General features: G+C 34.0%; 1 protein-coding gene across 1 annotated transcript in view; it reads right to left on the bottom strand.

Annotated features, from left to right (window-relative positions):
• The window catches only part of lrp2b (low density lipoprotein receptor-related protein 2b), an 86,908-nt gene extending 69,282 nt beyond the window's left edge, over positions 1-17,626 (bottom strand). The window contains exons 1-17 of the mRNA XM_056469077.1: positions 17,469-17,626; positions 15,044-15,154; positions 14,816-14,938; positions 14,596-14,712; positions 10,839-10,949; positions 10,606-10,719; positions 8,802-8,918; positions 8,551-8,694; positions 6,726-6,842; positions 6,246-6,374; positions 5,378-5,547; positions 5,060-5,283; positions 3,902-4,108; positions 3,515-3,717; positions 2,911-3,051; positions 2,546-2,755; positions 1,925-2,117 (exon numbers count right to left, since the gene is read on the bottom strand). Coding sequence (XP_056325052.1) covers positions 1,925-2,117; positions 2,546-2,755; positions 2,911-3,051; positions 3,515-3,717; positions 3,902-4,108; positions 5,060-5,283; positions 5,378-5,547; positions 6,246-6,374; positions 6,726-6,842; positions 8,551-8,694; positions 8,802-8,918; positions 10,606-10,719; positions 10,839-10,949; positions 14,596-14,712; positions 14,816-14,938; positions 15,044-15,154; positions 17,469-17,535 — 2,498 coding nt within the window. The 5' untranslated portion in view covers positions 17,536-17,626. The remainder of the gene's footprint in view (positions 1-1,924; positions 2,118-2,545; positions 2,756-2,910; positions 3,052-3,514; positions 3,718-3,901; positions 4,109-5,059; positions 5,284-5,377; positions 5,548-6,245; positions 6,375-6,725; positions 6,843-8,550; positions 8,695-8,801; positions 8,919-10,605; positions 10,720-10,838; positions 10,950-14,595; positions 14,713-14,815; positions 14,939-15,043; positions 15,155-17,468) is intronic.
• Between the last annotated feature and the right edge of the window lie 3,436 nt (positions 17,627-21,062).

Raw genomic sequence — 21,062 nt, 5'->3', positions numbered from 1 at the left:
ATAAAGATGACTTGACATCTGTCTAAGATTTCTTTGTCTGGGGTGCGTTTCCCAAAAGAACAATGTAGTGATGAGTGTTTTTAAAAACCCATAGTTTCTGTCACAAATCCATCAATTGAACCACGTTAGTTATAACGTAAAACGCCCATAATGATGCGCTAAACGGGGTTGAGTAACTACTTCTTTAGAGAAGAACCCCAAAAATCTTTTGTGCAAATTATATTGTTTTACACTCACACGCATAAAAAAAATACAATATTAGTTTTGGTAAAAACATGCACTTGTTTTCCATATTAATTAAAATATATGTAAATGGCACAATGTTTCCTTTACAAATATTATTGAGAACATTACATATTCTCTTCTAAAACATAAAATCACTTACAAAAGCTAACAATTATTCTAATCTCATAGATAAATCATATAAGTGAATAAATAATGAGGCTATTTATTAGGACATAAAAATGTAATATTTATTATTTATTAGGAAATGAAAAAATCCTACATTAATAATAATATTAATAATATTAATGATGATGATGATTATTATTATTATTGTTGGTATTATTATTATTATTATTATTATTATTATTATTATTATTATTATTATTATTATTATTAAGTAGGATATTGTTTATTTATTTAATATTTTTTTGAAAAGTCTACCTTTACAATTTGACATATGCAAATCACTGCAGAAATGTTCTAACCAACAGGCCCATGTCATATACCGTACAGATACTTAATAAATAACCTACTATAAATTAATAGCATTAACGTGTGCTTTGTTTTTTGTTTTCACAAGCTTTGGAGACATAACATAAATTCCACTTTTAAATACTAGGTCTTTACCTACTTTACCTATTTACCTACTTTACCACTTTTTAAATACTAGCTTTCGTCATGAGCCACGGCTGTGTTCAAAATGACATCAATGTTTTCAAAGTGCACTATGAAGGGAGCACAATTGTAAACATGAAGACTGAACTGAACTGTAAAAATACTTTGAAAGCAAACTACACGTAAGAGTGATGACTTTAATGCTTTTTTTTTTTATATAATTCCAAGTTTAAATGTTAGAATGTTCTAAGTGAATAGGGCATATGGGGGATAACTGGGAATGGAACACAGTCAGGAATTATGTTTCTAACTACAGCTCCAGAGGTGTAGTTGCAAGCATACAAGTTTGCAAATGTTCATTGGAACGATGGATTTGGGAATCGACAAATCAATGAATTATGTTTGTAACAACGGAACTTGCGACGTTAGTTGGCTAATGATGGTTTTCGGAAACGCACTCCTGATGAATTTTTCAAGACAGCATAGATGTAGCATTTGCTGCCTGGGTTTTCCCACTATCCCAATGCCAATAGTCTCATGACTATTCTGAACTTTTTGACTTAGTGAGGAATTCATGTGAGCTTGTACAGATTAGTATAATATGATCATCCGCAGTGACAGTTGGGTTAAGGCATGGGTTTTGATGCCTTCTTTTAAAAAATCATACATTTTCATACGACTGAACTTTAATGAATTCATATGAATTAGCCACTAAACTGACAAAAGGCAAAACTGTTACATTTCCTTGTGGGATCCGACTGACTATCCTGTGCATATAATTCAGTAACAGTTGAAATCTGCAGGCTGTGTTTGTAACATTTTCACTTTTGATGTAATTTCTTAAATATTAGTTTATTACCAGAGCTCTTTATGTTTTGTTGGTGATCATTAAACCTTTATGCTGCTTTGAAAGTCTGTCTGAAATCTGTTTCAAAGGTGCCCTAATGCTCAGATGCTGCTTGCAAAGTCATAACAGTCCAGCGAGACAAAATGCTTTTAGATGCAGCCAATCATTATTTGGTCCATATATATAATTAAGTTATTTTGTATTTAGCATAAGATTGTTTTTAAACTATGTTCATACCCTGCACTGGGGTGCACAGCAACACCCCGGGGGTATATCAAGTTCTTAACAATGTCCCGTCTAGATCCATCTGTTACTTTAAATGCAGAGACAGATCGATAGGTGCTGGAAGTCCAGAAGAGAATCTTCGAAGTCCAGTCATATGCCATCGATTCCACAGCGCCAACTCTGTAACCTGTCAGGACCTCATGACCTGAGATACATCAACAAGATTGTGTTTAGTGAAAAATTTATTTAGTGAAGAATCTATTTCACTTAGAGTGACAAGTGATAAGTGAAACTCATTTGTGTTATGTTATAGGTAAAACTCTAAAACATAACAGAACAAAATCAATTCATCCAACTAATCCTTCAACTGTTACTCGCACCTCAACTGTAAAAGTTTAGGAAACTACAAGAATTAATATAATTTTAATTTTATTTTAATATTTTGTAAATATTTAAAAACCTTCTAAAATGTATACATCTTTAATAATATGATCTATAGTACATGGAAATAAAAAGTAAAAGTGGTCGTCTTAAAGTTTGGGGCACTTAAAGTTTGAAAATTTAATTTATTTATTTATTTTATTTTTTGCAGAAAAACTAAAACCAGAAGCAATGTGTTTTTCAGTGACTCACTGGTGCCATTGATGTTTGATTTGTATATGAGCTGCCGCATTCGATCATTGTAGAACACACTCTCCACAGACGCATCATACTCTACTCCAGAACCAGAAAAAGTATCAGCCAGGCCAGAAAGAGGTAAGGTGACATCCTCCTGAGAGGAAACATTGAGTGGAATCCCTCTGACCGCTTGTGCGTATGCCACCAGTAAATAATCTTTAATTTCTGAAAAAAGAAAGACATGTTTGTTTCAGAGAATCTGGTTGCATCTGAGAAATCTTTCAGCCATTTATTCAACAATTAAATTAAGCCATCCAATTCAAGTTTCTCATTTAAAAACAACGAGGTTCATGATTTGGTAGGAAGGATCCTCGTCTTACTAAAGCAACTGCGGCGGTCATCCTGAAGGTCATATCCTAAGCGACACATGCAGCGATAACCCAGCCCGTCATTGTCCGTGCTGTGACTCAGAAGACAGATTTGCTGACACCCACCGTTGTGTCTGCCACACGGGTTTATCACTGCGGTCAGAAAAATGGCCAATTATGATGTATACTTACACAGCAAAATCCTCTGAGCAAAATGTACTCAGTTCAGAGAGTATTTGGTCCCTCTTTATATAAGGGTAAACAGGTTGGTAATAAGTAAAACTGCTGTTTGTGTAGTTGCTTAATTATCCTCTGCTGAGATTTTGAGAGATTCAATGTATTATATTTTAGCTGATGGTGACAGGCGGTGACTGAAGTCAGTTGTAGTTTTGTGTTTCTCTTCTGTGTTTCTGTTTATTAACAGCAGGTGTTCATCATCAGTGCTCAATCATCACCTAATTAATCCTGTCATTGTCTCATTGACTTGATTCTCATTTAATTGATTCTCATTAAATTTTACTCAAGAGGATTTTGATGTGTAGTATTTCAAAGAGTCAGTCTTGCTATTTTATAAGCATTTTAGAGTTTTCATAGACTTTTTGTTCACTTGTCTCACCAAAGGGCTGAAGAGCTGGGTGGGAAACCACAATTTGCCCAGGTCGGTTAGTAGAGCGGTACAGGAAAGTGGGGTCACTGCCATTGAAGCGGTTAGTCCGAATCACACCCATTTTGACCCAGTCAGTGAAAAAAGCATGGTTCTCAAATACTGAAATTCCGAATGGGTGAGGAACCTGATGGCCTCCATTCAATACTGTTTTCCTAGTGGCACAGTTAATAGCACAAATACAAATATTAAACTAACAAACGCTTTTTTCTTTTCTTTCTTTTTTTTTTTTTTTTTTTTTTTTGTTGTAATTCATCTTGGATTTTCCTTTGTCTTCTGGTTGAGAATTACTTATTTACATACACATGAATGGTTTAAAATGGCAAATTGCAGAATCACCTGTCCAAGCCACTATATGTGACGGTCTCAACCAGGTTAAAATGACTGTCTGTCCAGTAAACCCTCTTGGTGACCAAATCCAAGGTGATTCCGGTAGGGCTACCTAATCTGGTTTTAACCAGATCAAATCGGTTACTGCCGTCCATGAAGGCTCGCTCCAATTTGACATCATCTGTGTTATAGCCAGAGTCTGTGAAGAACATGTATCTGTAGGGGAAAAAGTTAGGGCAAACAGACCATAAACAGATGAGACATGTTTATTTAAAGGTGCCATAGAATGCATTGATAAAATGTTAAATTGCTCTCTGACATCAAAACAGAAAGCATTTGGTTTAGATGAGTGCAGGAATTCTCCAAGAAAGGGTTTTAAAGCTCCATTTTCAAACCCTAATAACTGAACCTAATATGAAATGGCTAGTTTTTATCATATTTGGATGGGTTATGAATATTAATGAGCTCTGCTCTGATACTCCAGCAGCTCACGTCAGTGAAACTCATAAGGGTTTGGAACCACCTGAGGGTGAGTACATTATCTAAATGAACTCTTTTTTTAAATGTTTTAGAAATAGTTTTAATATATATGACAACACAGGCAGGAATTCATATCAATCTCAGAATAAAGTTGAGTTTTTGAAGTTTATTGGCATCCTTTAACTTTATTGATATCACAGTAACAACTGTGTGATATGACGCAATGCATGAATGTGCATTAAACAGTTATAGCCACCATATTTAACACATATACATGTTTTTATTGCCTCATTACAAACATACACATGTGTCTGTTGCCTCATTACAAACATATGCCACACATATTTTACTATACATATTTATCTATGAAAATATACATTTATAAAGACCTTATGCCCCTCCGGAGGACATTAAATAAATGTATAATCCATAACACCCATTATTTTGCATTTGGACAAGCTGTAAAAAAAGTGAGAATCTGTAGTCAAACATGGTTGAGTGTTTTGTTCCAACTGGCCTGATATTCACCAGTATATTGTAATGAGAATGAGAAACTATGGTGTTTGAGGCTTACGGTATGTAATCTCTATGTACTGAACTCATTATTTAGCTATGCCTAGATATTTCTAGATTTTCATTCTTTTACCTTTAAACACATTCAATCACATTCACATAAACTGTACTCACCCCACAGTTGGGTCCAGAGCAAGTCCATGAGGAGTCACCAAGTTTTCTGCAATCAGTGTGACACGGTTTCCCCCATCATAATCACATGCTTCGATTCTTTCCACACGTTCCTCAACAAGATACAGTTTAAAGTTTATCCAGTCCACAGCTACATTCTGTGCATTGTGTACTGCTTCAGAAAGCACCTCCATCTTATCACTCCCATCAAAATTTATGGAGAAAACCTGAAAAAGATACATACAGAAAAATATGTTTTGAAAATTTATTTGTATTTATGTGTATCTATATTATGATTTCACACTGTAAAACTTTAACCACCTTTTGAGAACTCGTGTCTGTCCAGAAGATCCTTTGAGTGTGCCAGTTGTAACCAACACCCACAGCATAACCTTTACCATCTGACTGGACTAGAAGTCTGACAAACCGCCCATGTATATCTGCCATTTTGATATCACGTCCATCTGTGAAAATCAGCTGTGGTAAACCCCCTGTGACAAAAAAGAAAGGAGAAGTTACAAAGTATTATCAGAAATACAGTCCCACATAAGTTTTTTTTTTTTTTTTTTTTTTCCTGGAACAATATTTCTAAAGGGACTGTTGACATGGAATTGACAAAACAATACAAACATAAAAAAAAAAAAAAAAAAATCTGAAACTTTAGTTACATTGAATAACAGCTAATATTAATTTGCAATGATGAAGGGCAGAGGGTTGCTGAAGAACTACTGAGGGATTTCAGCTGCTGTCTGGGCTTTCACTGCCTTTCTGCACCTACCTTTCTTCATGTGTTCAATAATTTTCCCTGTTTCATTTGATTTTATTACAGATAGCTTAATTTGTAAACTAATTCGTTTCGTTTTCTTTGCATATATGGATTTCTTTAGTGGTTAAATACATCCGGTCAACATTTCAAGTCAACAGCACATTTAGATATATGTTTTCTAAGAAAAATAGTGACATGTTTAATACTCAATTCCCCTACTGTATATACTGTATATGCATTATGCCACTCATTTGATGAAGCCATCTGAGCTGTATGGCAGACATAAGAAAAAAGCAAGATGCAATTAATGTAACTTAGATGCTTTAGGAGGATTCATGGTTCTCTGGGTGGGAAAATAGGAAATTAACATCATATTCATAAATACTCATTTTTATCACATATTCAGTTCTAGTTTTCACTTACCTGAAATGTTGGCCTTGCAGACATGACCTTGCTCCAGGAAGTATCCATCAGCACAGCTGCAATGATGTGTGCCAGGACGATCCTCACAGAAATGATCACAGATACCCCAAATTTTACAGTCATCATAGTCTAAAAATAAAACCACATACTTTGGTCAATGACATGACTAATTTCTGTTTTTCAAAATTCAGATCTATTTAGTTGATTAAAATATGTCCACGAAAGCAATGACCTGAAAATATTTCACATTTCTAAATTTTAAATAGGGTCTTTTTTTGCCAAGATTAATGTTATGTCTAGTTGAATGAGTGTGTATGGATGTTTCCCAGTGATGGGTTGCAGCTGGAAGGACATCTGCTGTGTAAAACATATGCTGGATAAGTTGGCGGTTCATTCCACTGTGGCGACCCCGGATTAATAAAGGGACTAAGCCAAAAAGAAAATGAATGAAGGAACAATAGGAAACTAAAAAGCACTTACCCACACAAGTGCGGCTATCATTGGCCACTGTGAAGCCGTCAGGACAGTAGCATGCTCCTCCCTGTGGGGTGGGATGACAGCGGTACTCACAGCTCAAAGCAGAACACTGGTGTAAATCTAAACGAGAAACAGATAGCAGTGGTAGTTAGCTATTGTAAATATCTGAAGCACCTGAGCAATCACAGCATGTCTGTCACATGCATAACGTGACATGAGTCTCACACCAAAGGCCATCCGGTCATCATCTGTGTTATAAATAAAACGTGAATCACCTGCTCACATGTGATTGAGGTAAGAACTCAATCCACATAAAAACTCAATAAAACACATTATGTACTCTAAATTGTCCAGTAATACTGAGTGTACAGTTAAATTTTATGTTCACAGCATATCAGGTTATTATACTGGCTTCTAGTAAACACTTTGCCTGCTGCAAGCCTTGTGATTTTAATGAAAATTAAATTCATTGGTCCAAACAGGGGGTCCTGGCTCAACAGGAGGCCTCACCAAGCTCTGTGAGGGACATATTTTGAAAAGTGTTGAAGTGTAAGCATTAAGGAGAGCGATCATTATTATATTAGACAATTTTATTCATTATCCCATCCTTGCTAAAAAAATCAAACTGCATATGCTGGTAAAGTAGGTTTTGATGCTTGTTTGCTGGATTAAGCTGGTTCTTGCTAGTCATGACATGAGCTATTTTAGACCAGGAAAGAAGCAGAAAGAACTAACACATGACCAGAAAAAGAACCAGCAAGGTTCATGACTGTCAAAAGGCCCCTGAAATGTGCCTGTTAGTGTTATTTCTTCTCCTATTTAATATTGAGTGTCTGTCGACAGAGTCCTGATCTGATACTTGTGATTTCTAGTACTGCATTGTAAAAGAAATCTGTTATTTTACTTTATTTTTTGGCAGCTGGGGTGCCAGAAAAAAACGTGAAATAACGACTGTTAAATTACAGACATTTACCGTAAAATAACAGATAGTAAATTACATAAATTTACTGCAAATCTAAATTTGAGTACATTTCTGTAAATCATTGTCCGGTATTTTACGGTAAATGTCTTTAATTTAACAGGCATTATTTTACATACAAAAAAAACCCCTTGTAAAATAATACAAGTACTTTAAAGCTTTAAACTTTAAACAAAATATGCTAAATGTATATAGGGATTCAAATGTTCACAAGTAATATAAAATAAAGAGGGAAAAAGAAACAATTTCTGGTATTTTAAGTATAACAATTTCTAAAATGTACCTTATATGTACCTATAATGTATAGGCCTATAAAAATTTATTAAATAATATTAAAATTACACTGTATATTAAGTTTTATATATTTTCATATCTTACAACTCTGTTGACCTTTCTGTCAGATGACATGAAATAAATTAAGAACCAATACCCATCACTTTAAAACAGTTCATTTTTCCCAATACTGAAGCTTTAGGTCCGCTGTGGACATCTTAGCTTTTTTACTTTAATGCAGACATCATTTCAGCAACGTTATTCCATCAAAAACATTACACCAACATTTGGGAAACTATTTTTGATTCTGTTCTTGGCCTTTTTGTCTTTAAAACATCCAGTTTTGAAAGACACGCTGCATTCAAGTTTAGGAAGTGAAGTAGTGTTTGCGTAGCAGTTTTGTATATTCCAATTAAACACAGCTGTAATTTTCTGTAGGTAACTTTGGTTAAAAAATTCTCAACAACAAAAGTCACTCAATGTTAAAAAACTCAGTTACAGTAGTGTGAACAATGTTATTGTTGGATCCAACATATTCATCCTCATCATTCATTTTTAGTCTCTACTGGTATTTACCGCAGGTCAGATGTGCTGTACTATTGCTCTCATCTGTTCCACCAGGGCAGTCAGGGTGTTCGTCACACACTTTGTTTACTGGCACACACAATGAAGAACCTGGGCAAGGCCATTCGCCTGGGTAACAATCTCTGATACCTGGGTCTGAAAACATGAAATGTTTAGCATTTAGGTTCAAATAATTTAACTTTTATAGCTGTTTTTGAATCTGTTGCACGTTGATTAGAGAGATGATGAGGTGTCTGTCTCACCGCATCCATTCTCATCACTAAAGTCTCCGCAGTCGTTGATGCCGTCACACACCCACTGTTGTGGCATACAGCGTCCATTGCTGCAGGCGAACTCTGACCCACTACAAGTCCGATACTCTGGCAAAGAAAACAACATTCTCTAGTGCATCAACCCTTTTAAAATGGAACAAATCCTGTTTCTCATTTTCTTAGGATGCTGGATATTTTGTCAGCTAAAACATGTCATTTTCATTCTGTCAACATTTGTCAGCTAAATTCTTCAGCTAAATGTTTTTTCAATGTTTTTAAGAGTTCCTTAATCATGCCCAAGATGGTCTCGTTTATGGTTCTTCCCACATTTATATTGAGTAGTGTTTTCAAACCATTCTGCTACTGTATACTGTATACATTAGCTATAGTATTTATAACACTTTGTTAAAGAAAGTTACATCATGTAGTATTTATTTACCGAAATGAAAAACACTATAGTATTTATATAAATGTGGGAAGAACACAACTGATTTGTGCTTTACTATAGTATAGTTCAAAACCAATATAGTATTTATTATAAATCAGTATTTTCTTCACGTGGGTTGTTTACTTTGTGGTTTTAGTTTTTTAGTAGTTACAACTCTGCTCACAAAATGGTTGAAGTGGGACATGCTATTGATACCAGCTAATTTGTGGTTTAATGAAATTATAGAGCTTGTTTAGTTTTTTATGCCTATAGAGATTTTGGTTAATCCAGCCCATAAGAGACAACAGTAACTTTTCCTCTTTTCTTTATTTTCAAATGTGTCAATAAAATGTATACAAATGTACAAAATTTACACCAAATAAAGTTTCGTGAGTTCACAGATATTTCACTGAATAAGAAAAATGTGTATTTGTCGCACTGTCTGAGGAGAAGGCTCTGAGCTGAAAGACACCATAACCTATGTTATTCCCCTTGTTTTGAGGGAGAGAGATAGGAGTTCCCAATTGGTGTGGTGGAGGGATGCTGAATTCAAGAGATAATGGAGATATGCTGGGTTATTTATGCTGATTGGATAGTAGAATAATTGTCAGTGATGGATTAGCTGCGTCAAAACATGTGCTTATGCTTCTCCCAAAATTTGTTCATAAAACATCACACTTGAATATATTTAACTATAAAATACAGATATGTGAATTCATTTACCTGGAATTGAATCCCTGGATCCAAACAAAAGATTTGCAAAATTATGAAGCCTTACAAAGTAGTGTTTCAAAATCACACATAACTATGGATTATTCATTCATTCATTTTCTTTTCGGCTTAGTCCCTTTATTAATCTGGGGACGCCACAGCGGAATGAACCGCCAACTTATCCAGCTTAAGATTTACGCAGCAGATGCCCTTCCAGCTGTAACCCATAACTGGGAAACATCCATACACACTCATTCAACTAGACATGACATTAATCTTGACAAAAAAAGACCCATACACTCTTGCATTCACACACATACACTACAGACAATTTAGCTTTCCCAATTCACCTGTACCGCATGTCTTTGAATTTGTGGGGGAAAGCGGAGCACCTAGAAGAAACGCACGCGAACGCGAGGAGAACATAGATTCTCCCCTACCATAGATTAATGTGGTTTGTATTGGTGATTTGTCTCTTAATCAATGGATTTTTATCATTAAAAAGCATTTCTATTCAATCCCGCCTCATTTTTGTGACACACAGTTTTGAATCACATCAGGATATTTTGAATGACTACTCATTTTAACTTCCTGGAAAATTATTTAAATGTAATAGCAGCTTTGGTAGAATATGTGAAAAAAAATTGTGGAACCCACCACAGTTTTGCTCATCGCTATTGTCTCCACAGTCATCCCAGTGATCACAGACGAAGGGTATTGGGATGCAGAATCCATTAGCACACTCAAATTGATGTGACTGACAATGCTGTGCTATTTCAGGGATGAAAGACAAAAATATATATTAAAGATAAGTACAAAAATATAAAATCCTGAATATACATCTTAACTCTAATCACTGGCATCTCTGATTATTAACTATTACAACTCACTGCAGTTGGATTCATCCGATCCATCTCGGCAATCTAGTATCCCATTACAATGCTGAGTGTTATTGTAACAAGCGCCATTAGCACATGTTTTCTCTGTGCAAGCTGGGTAATCTGGAATAAATGAGAAATAAAATTGATGTATTTTATTGCCATTACAAAATCTGATGATAAATGAATTTTACATCACCCAACAGCGTTCACCTGTCATTTTGGTAACTGATTTATCTTGAGATTTTTATGTGTACTGGTCCATTGCAAGTAGTCATATGTTTTTTCTTGTAAAGATAACGTTACTTTACTTTAACCATTAAGGTAAAGGTTACTTTACAGTATCTTAACCTTTGTGACACTCATTACTCAGAATATTTTAGATTTTAAAGACTCAAATTTATTTTTGACTATAAAAGTAATATAATATGAAAATAAAGCAATAATCTTTTATGTTCTAATATTGTGGTCATGTTTTTTAACTACAAATTTGAAGTCCGTATTGCTACTGAGGAATAGTAAACAGAAAATTGCTGAAAGTAATAAAAAATGTGTATTTATTTGTGTGTATTACAGCCCTAGACTAAAATAAATAGTTATTGTACATTCTCAGAAAAAAGGTACACAGTGGTACAAAACAATGTTCCTTAAGAAATTGTTTTGTACCTTTGTAAAAGTTGTACCTTAATTAGTACAGAAAAGACCTCTTATGATGCCGTTCTGTATTTTTATGGTTCATTTTAAATGAAGGTACACAATTGTTCTCATCAAAAGGTACATAATTGTTGGACAACTCCTTCTTTATTACAATATCTATGAAAATAAATATTGCTGGAAAGGAAAAGTGATTTTATAAATAATTTACATATTAAATCATGAATCATCAAAAGTCAGAATTATTAGCCCCCCTGTTTATTTTTTTCCACAATTTCTGTTTAACAGAGAGCAGATTTTTCGACACATTTCTAAACATAGTAGTTTTAATAACTCATTTCTAATAAATGATTTATTTTATCTTTGTCATGATGACAGTACATAATATTTTACTAGATTTTTTCAAGACACTTCTATACAGCTTAAAGTGGCATTTAACGGCTGAATTAGGTTAATTAGGTTAACTGGGCAGGTTAGGGTAATTAGGCAAATTATTGTATAATGATGGTTTGTTCTGTAGACTATGGGAAAAAATCTAGCTTAAAGGGACTAATAATTTTGACCTTAAAATGTTTTTTAAAAAACTGCTTTCATTCTAGCCAAAATAAAACAAATAAGACTTTCTCCAGAAAGAAAAAAAACCGTATCAGTCATTCTGTGAAAATTTCCCTGCTCTGTTAAACATCATATGAGAAATATTTTAAAAAGGAAAAAAAAATCAGGGGGGTGGTGGTTGGGCTAATAATTTTGACTTCAACTGTATGTTTAAAGAAACTTATAAACATTAATTATTAAGTTCTATATTACAAAACAACTGGTAAATCATAAAACTAAAGGTATTGTAAACTTAACATTTGAGGCATTTTTAATAAATGCTTGGTAAACATTTTCTGATGGATACGTTTTCATTAGTGATATCCACTATCAATTTGCTTTCCACTATGCATGTGAGCTGACTAAAGTCCTGCACATGCACAGTGTTCATGCAGACATTTTAGTGTTGTAAAGCTAATCAAACATTGTGCATATCTCATTACAATTCTTTTGCATAATTCTATTTCTATTTTTAAACTAAGTTAATTAAATGAACTTTAAGTAATTACAAAGGTATTGTGTGAAAATTGGAGAAAAAATATTTTTTATATTGTACATGGGGGAATGTGTTTCTGTAACATTTTGTGAAGTGTGTGAAATGTTTAGCAAAAAATAGATCTTTTGATTTATGTTAAAGTATTTTTTATTCTTTATTGTAAATGGAAAAGCTGCATTTACATAAAATAAACTTTTTTGTAAACTGAAACATTGTTTAATAAATCTATTTGATGTTTGATATTTACTTAAAATAAATTGAAGCATTTTGTAAATAGCAAAATGCTATAAATAGTTCTTGAAGGAACACATTTGACACTGTTAAGACACAAAGTGTCTTGTCACTGTAGTGGTACCTTCATGGATCAGATTTGTACCTTTGATGAAAAGTACAATATTGTATCTGTAGGTTTTTGAAAAAACAAAAGTACATTTTGGTTTCCCAAAAAATCCTGTCCTTAAAGGTACAAACTGCATGGTACAAATTTTGTTTCTTTGTCTTAAGGTACAATTCTGTTCCATAAAAAGGTACTGCCCCAGTGAAAAGGGTTTATATCTTCTTTGTTACCACATTGTACCATTTTGTTCTGAGAGTGTAGAGTTTAGTTATAGAGATGAAGGCTAAATTATTAGCCTTCCTGTGAAATTTTAATTCATTTTTAAATATTTCCAAGTGCTATTTAATAGAGTGAACATTGTTTTCAACACATTTTTAAACATACTTTTAATAAATAGTTTATAATAGCTAATTACTTTTGTCTTTGCACTGATGACAGTATACATAATATTTTACTAGTTAATTAGCAGGATACAAGCATTTAGCTTAAGGGTACAACAAGGTGTAAATTAGGCAAGTTAGATTAAGGCCCAATCCCAATTCTATCCCTTAGTCCTTCCTCTTACCCCTACCCCTGTTTATGTGAAGGGGTAGGGGTGTCCTAATTCTCTTTAGCTTAAAGGCGTAGAGCTAAGGGGAAGGGCTAGATACCCCTACAAATGAAGATTTTTCAGGACCACACTCGAAACCAAGGGGTAAGAAAATTTCCCCGAATACACCAGCCACAACGGCAGGATAGTTGCACCCAGAAGTAAGGAGATCCACAAATTAGTATTTTTTGTCATTATTATGAATTTTTACAACAAACTAGCACATGTTTTAATATATTCATAACCGCGTTCGTGTTTTACCGTCATGCTTTAAAAAAAAACCACTAAAATAAAAACCGCTGAATTTTGCTATCTATAATCCATAATAATAACTCCTGTCCAGCAGTCCCACAACATTCTGACACTTGATGACACCCGAATACCCTGTCAGAAAAGTCTAGTGGCTGGGAATAATCTTTTTACAGTGTCTGCTATAAAGTTAATGTTGTTTTTGGTGTGTTTACATAGATAAATATGGCCACTCTGTAGATGCACAGTATAGTTACGTTCTTATTGCCACATTAGATCATTATGACAACATAATATATGCCTTCAGTGATTTCCAACTTGAATAACTAAAGCAGTCGCGATCGTCTGATCTCATATAAAGCAAGAGATCATAATGACATATGATGACGTGTGCAGGTGCTGTAGTGCTGTCCCATTTCTGAGGGGTAAATTTTGAAGCCCTTTTCCTTCACACTCGGTTTAAGGGCCAAGGGGAATGGGAAGGGGTACAAAATAGAACTGGGATTGGGCCTAAGTCATTTGACAACCAAGGGTTTGTTTTGTAGCCAATGTGGGCAAAATCTGTGAAATACTGTGAAAATGTCCTTGCTCTGTCAAACAACACTTATTTGAAATATTTGAAAGTAATTAAAGTGTTATCATTTTGCCTTCAACTGTTTTTATACAAGCACATACCTACTAAAGACCTCTGTAAGGCATGACATTCATTACAGATATAAAAATAAAGCATTTGTTATTCAAGTTAGACCTGGATTTTTCTACATTTCTGCCTGATTTGATAATTATTACATACTGATATTTACATCCATATTGCTACAGAGGAATACTAAATAGAAAGAAAGGTTCTTACTGCAGTTGTTCTCATCAGAGTTATCCACACAGTCTGGCACATGGTCACAGTTGTATTGTTTGGGAATACACTGCCCTTCTCTACATGTGAACTGGTCTGGGCTACAGGTCTGACCACCTTAAAAATAAAAAGGTGGGATCATAGACCACCTGTGTTAATACACATGCTTTTATTTCTTATTTTTAATGGAATTAACCAAATTTTAATCATGTAGACATACTACAAGTCCTTTGCTCATCAGAGCCATCAGTGCAGTCTGCTTCTCCATCACATACAAACTCAAGAGGAATGCACTCTCCTCCTGTCAGACACTTGAACTCCTGAGAGCTACAGGTGGGTAATGCTAAAAGAATGAGGTAAATAATTATAATAATAAATGCATTTACATTAAACAAATGCTTTGACATCACATCTTGTCATGGGTCAGTGTTCGTCCAGAGATACTCACGGCAGTTGAATTCGTCAGAGTTGTCCGTGCAATCCTTCGTTCCATCACATCTCCAGTCTTGATTTATGCATTGACCATTGCTACACTTGAACTCACCACTCATGCACTGACCTACACAATGGTTAATAATGGATTACTGTGTATGACCAGATCCAGCTAACCTTATTATAAGAAAACAGCAACTACAGTAATATCATTTGATAGAAATGAACACGTGGCAGATATATTGTATGTATATATACTATAAAAAGTATCTGTTAATTAATAGTTTCCATATTATGTGTTTTCTGAATAAGGTTGTGAATTGTATTATGGGATGTTAATCTCTGCTCTCTTGACTTTTAATGTTGAAAATTCAACTCTGCAGTTTAACAAAGTGACTTTCATTGACATTTTAGTAGTTTGAGACAAGATATTGTTTAAGAAATAATATATAGAGAACTAAGTTTGTAAAATAACAGAAAATGTACTGGCAGCTTATTACCAGTTTTTTTTGCAGTGTAATATACAACATCAACCCAGACAATATATTACTTCAAACTATATAAAATGGTCATAAAAGTCACTTTTTAAACTTAACAAGGATAAAAAGATGTTGAAAGAAAGACCAATGCCCCATAATGCAATTCAAAAGCCTAAATAAGTGAAAAAAAAAGCTGAATCACAAAATACGGAAAGCTGTCAATTTACAGATATTTTTAGCCAAAAGAATATGTTTGAGAGATGTTCCAATGCCCAAGGACCAGAAGAACAAGCTCATACACTGTAAAACCAAAATATCAATCTTTATCAAATGTAGTTAACTCAGCCATTGTAGTTAAAGTTAATTCTACTCATTTGAAAAGAGTTTTGAACTCAGTGTTGAAAGTGATGAGTTAATTAAATATCTCATTACTTCAGCTTAAATGGGGTAAGTTTACAATACGCATACAGTATAGATTAGTTTTTTTATTTCAAATGGTTTGTAGCAATCAGTTTCCTTAAACGGTTTGAGTTGACTTAACTTATTGAGTTTTAGAGTACTCGATTTGAGTTCTCTTCATTTATTGGGTTTTACTGTGCTCAAATTGCTTCGTTTACTCAAATAGATTAAGTTCACAGTACTCATTAGGATCAGTTTTTGAACTTAAATTGTTTGTTGCAATCGGTTTCCTCAAATGGTTTGAGCTACCTTAACTTATTGGGTTTTACAGTGTAGGCTATTAGCATAGACCTGTTGAGTCTAAAAAAATGTCACATACAAATAGCAAAAAGTCTGATTAGAAGAACAATTGCATAAAATTCGTTTATTTTATTCGTTGCATAAAATAAAGTTTAATTAATTACCATCAAATATAAGATTGTGTTTATGGTAAACGATAGACACAATTCACAAAATTATTGTGCAATATGGGTTTTAATGGACAAAAATATATTTATTTGTAGTTTATTAGCATCCATTCTCCTGCATGTTCCCAATAAGCATAAAGACATTTTACACTCTTAAAGTAAGCTACACTGTAAAGAAATCTGTTATTTTATGTTTTTTTTCTGGCAGCTGGGGTGCCGCAAAAAAATAAATAAATAAAAAAATAAACCTAAAATAACAAATGCGTAAATTACAGAAATTTCCTTAAATTAAAATTTCCAATAAATTTAACGTCATTGTTTTTTTTTTACATTTTTACAAATTTATTTTAAAATGTAAAATAACATGTTTTATAGTGTACAATGATGCAATGTGCTTAAAAAAAATCTAGATTGACAGAACAAGGCCAAAAATATAAATTTTCCTAGATTGAACATCACTTTTGGCCACTACTGTAAATGTTAATGACCCTGGGCACTTGTGTTTATTAGGTAATTTGGGGGTCACGTTTGCAGGAAATAACTGATCAATGAGAAACTCTGTTTATGGGTTTCAGAGCTACTGTTTACAACTTCTGAATTATACATCATGTGACATCTGAAATATGCTGGAGAGAATCAAATTTGACTTTAAATGCCACCAATTTTTTTTTGTAGACCAATGATTGCCAGTATAACATGTTACTTTAAGCAAAGTACCAGTATACTGTCTAAATGCTATATTGGCTTCTGATTTTCTCTCTCATTTGTAGTTGCTTTGTAAGGCTTTATTTAATTCTAATGAACAGGTTAGGTATAAACATCTAATCATCAAAACATCTAAATGTTTTATTGGTAATGTATGCTAAATGTTGTTATTGACCCTTTTGGGTAAGGTTAAAATGTGCACTCATGAAGGGCAAAAAATTGACTACATTAATACTGAAAAATTAAGAATACTGTAGGACTACTGCAATGTATAATAATCAGTCATATATAATTAGCAGAGTATTTATATATAATATTTGTCCAATAACAATAATCATCATCATTGCAGCAAAACATTCCAAGACATTTAAAAAATGTTTATAAAACATACCTTGCACAATGTAGGGTCCATGGATTAAAAATAGCACTGCTAAAATATAAAGACCTAATTGGTCCATTACTGTTTGACTTGGTCAAAACTTAAGAGCTAAAGAAAACTGGCCATAGAAGAAGACTGATTCTACTCTACAACAGTGTATCCACCCAAAGTGCATCTGTCTTGGAAAAAAAAGGTCTTCGATGAGGTTCTCGTTTTAAATAAGCGGGGACTGGATGAAGGAGACAAAGGTGAAGCCATTTATGACCCTGACTCTGTATAACTTTAATCTAATATTAACTTTTTTCTAGTTAAACATGTCAACATCAGCAAAAATTCCTCAATGTCATTTTAGTGTAACAGGAGTACCAGCATTTTACTTGCTCTTTATTGGTAAGATTTTGCAACTCCTGCAGGAACACATCCAATAAAATGTAATGACTGGGAAATAAATGAACTACATCCCATGTTTACTGTAAAACCTTTCTATACAGGCAAAAATAGCAAATATAATAATAATTACAATAAATAAATACATGTGCTTTACAGATCAAACAAAAAAAGTTATTTCTCTTTCAAATAAAATTTTTTTCTACAGTCATAGAAATATTGTTTCAAATCACACCTGGGTTTTAGGTAAATACAGGGGCGTCGCTAGACCCACGTGCCCCAGTGAAAATCTCCAGTGCCCCAGTAAATGCATTGAGATATGATTTACTTCATATGCAAGTGTATTTATTAAGAGTAATTCCGAAATAAAGACGTTATTCTCTATGTGTAACCGAACCAACGCTGGTGAAAGCAGTGTAATCAAACAGCAAACTGACGCATCTCCGCGTGTGCGCAGAGAACACGCGCGCCTCTTGCACGCGCGCCTCTTGCATTCGATGCTCTTCTTCAGCGAGTCCCGGTAGTTAACATGCGCGCCAAAAAAGCAGGCTGCTTGTTATGCGCCGCTCATGCATTGTAAAACCAGCCTAACAGCCTTTTTTGTTTTGCAAGTGGGCAAAACTAAAGTTTAAACCAGGGATCACCAATCTCGGTCCTGGAGGGCCGGTGTCCCTGCAGGATTTAGCTCCAACTTGCCTCAAGACACCTGCCTGGGTGTTTCAAGTATACTTAGTAAGACCTTGATTAGCTTGTTCAGGTGTGTTTGATTAGGGTTGGAGCTAAAATCTGCAGGACACCGGCCCTCCAGGAACAAGTTTGGTGACCCCTGGTTTAAACAATATGATGGTGACCTTACTAAGCATGTCTCCTGATAGATTTATTTTGTATGAAGCAAAATGGAGGGATGAGGAGTCAGGGAGGTAAGACTTAACAAACTTAATTATCTGCCATGTGTCAAGTCTACAACAGATAATCCTATAACACATTTTTTTTTTTTTGAATTGTCTATAGAATTTCATTCAAATGAAAGTAATATTTATGCAAAAGTAATTTCTTAAATGATCTTAGCATCACTCCAGTTGTCTTAACATTGTTTTCCAGTTACATTTAAGATTATTTTGAAGAATAATAAGCCTTTTTCACACTTCCTGGTTCCGGTAAGCGAAACGGCGGACCACAACATCCGGTTCCAATGGAACAGAGTAAGATAGAATGGCAGAGTCGTCTTGTCGCTGTTATTGCAGCATTCCTGGCTGCTCCAGCTTAAAAAAAAAAAAAACTACATCCTTACCTCAGTTTCCACGAAAAGACACAGGACAGAGGAAATCATGGGTGAAATTAATTAGACGGAATGAATGCCCTTCATTTCAAGTGATATGCCAGAGTATGCTCATGTGCAGTATGCACTTCAAAGCGGAGATCATTATGTTTTATCAAATATTGGTGGTCTTAATTTTATTTAGATGTGAAATTATAATATAGACAACATTCCAGTTAAGTTATCTGCCTTCTGCAAACAAGTACTCCTATCAAGATCATTAATATATAAGCATAATTTTCCCCCACATTGGAATAATAGACAACTAATACAAATGCAATTTTTTTTTACAACAAAATTAATTTGGTTAGTCAGTTTTATAATAAAGATGGTATACTTTTCTTACAATGAATTCCTTTCTCATCACAGTATTATTGTAGTAGTTATTGGTTAAATTTTTTCAGAGACCCATATGTTATTTAGTGGTATTAATCAAGACCATCGTCCTTCTGATTTTACTAAATCTTATGTTGGCAAAACTTGTTTTACAGTAAATACCAAGAGTAATAATTGAGGTTTTCAAACTCTATTCCAAAAAGAAATCACTACTGTTCCTTATATACAATTTTATTGGATGTCTTTATTAAAGGGTGACTTGATTTGCTGAAAAAAAGTGTGGCTGTTACCACAGAAATATCAGGTTAGAAACAAAATTAAAGAAATATCCTGTAAACTTCTCCACAGATTTTATCAAGCAAAACATTATTTACAAAAATGTAAAAGTGGAACTGATGTAAATTGTATTTTTGTAATGAATACGAGGAGACGGTTTTACACTTATTTTGGCATTGTACATTCTCAGTCAAAAGGAAGAGCTGCAAAAAACTATTAACAATTTTCAGTGTTCAAAACCTCTTTCATCATTGTGGGAAAATGTACTTTTTGGCTTTACTGTCTAATTTACCAATAAGCAACAAAATTTTAAGGTATTGATCACTGAACTATGCCTGTATATTACCAGCTTCAGAGACTCTTTGAACAAGGAAGCCTACCCACTTTAAAAAATTGTAAACTCTATAATGTATTTATTTAATATGTGCATTTTGTATATTTGTATTTTATTTATAATTACCCCCTGGCATGTATATTTTTTGTGTTGTAAAATGTTATTTGCTGTTCTTTAAATAAATAATAAAAACATTCAAAGCAGATGAACAAAATGAAGTGGAGCATGAACTAACTTTAACCTGAAGATTCAGAAACACACCCTATAGGCTACAGACTGACTGTTTTGAACATATTTGCTTTAAAATTTACAAATTTAGTAATTAGTGTTAAACTGAAGTACTTTAATTGAATCGTATTCAAACACTGAACACAACAACAATCATCTTTATTTTTTCCGGCGAGTTGGAGCTAAATTATGTTTCCAGACTTGAGTAAACCTTATGAGCATTAAGCAACCTGTCATTATGGGGCTCCTCGTTCTTTCGCATTGACCGATAGCAACTCGCCTGTATCTGACCCTGAATACAAAGGAAGGAGGGGGTTAGCACAGCTTACGGACAACTACTAACATAAAACTAATCCTGCTGGATGTTTAGTAGTTATTTTTGCTAACGAATGGCTTGAGTTAGCAGATCTTATGCTGTTGGCTGCGCACCTTACTGTAACCTAATGTTGCAAACGCTTCGTGTAAGACACATTTTCTGCACAAATTCCTTTTAAATGCTGATTTATTTAGGCTACATCGGTTCATTAACCAAGCGAACAACCTGTTCTTGTCCAAATTAAGGCAAAGTTAACAGTGAAAATGTCATCCGATGTCCTGAGGCTGTCATGTTTCTGCGACTGTCAGCGAAACCAGAATTAGCTAGGCATTGCTTCGAAGGGCGCTTCCGGTATTCAATTCTGCTGTGAAAAAGGTCTATTGTATAATAATAAGAATACTTTTATTTATA

The sequence above is a fragment of the Danio aesculapii genome, chromosome 12, assembly GCF_903798145.1.
Source record: "Danio aesculapii chromosome 12, fDanAes4.1, whole genome shotgun sequence".
NCBI lineage: Eukaryota > Metazoa > Chordata > Actinopteri > Cypriniformes > Danionidae > Danio > Danio aesculapii.
This window is presented reverse-complemented; position numbering and strand designations above follow the sequence as displayed.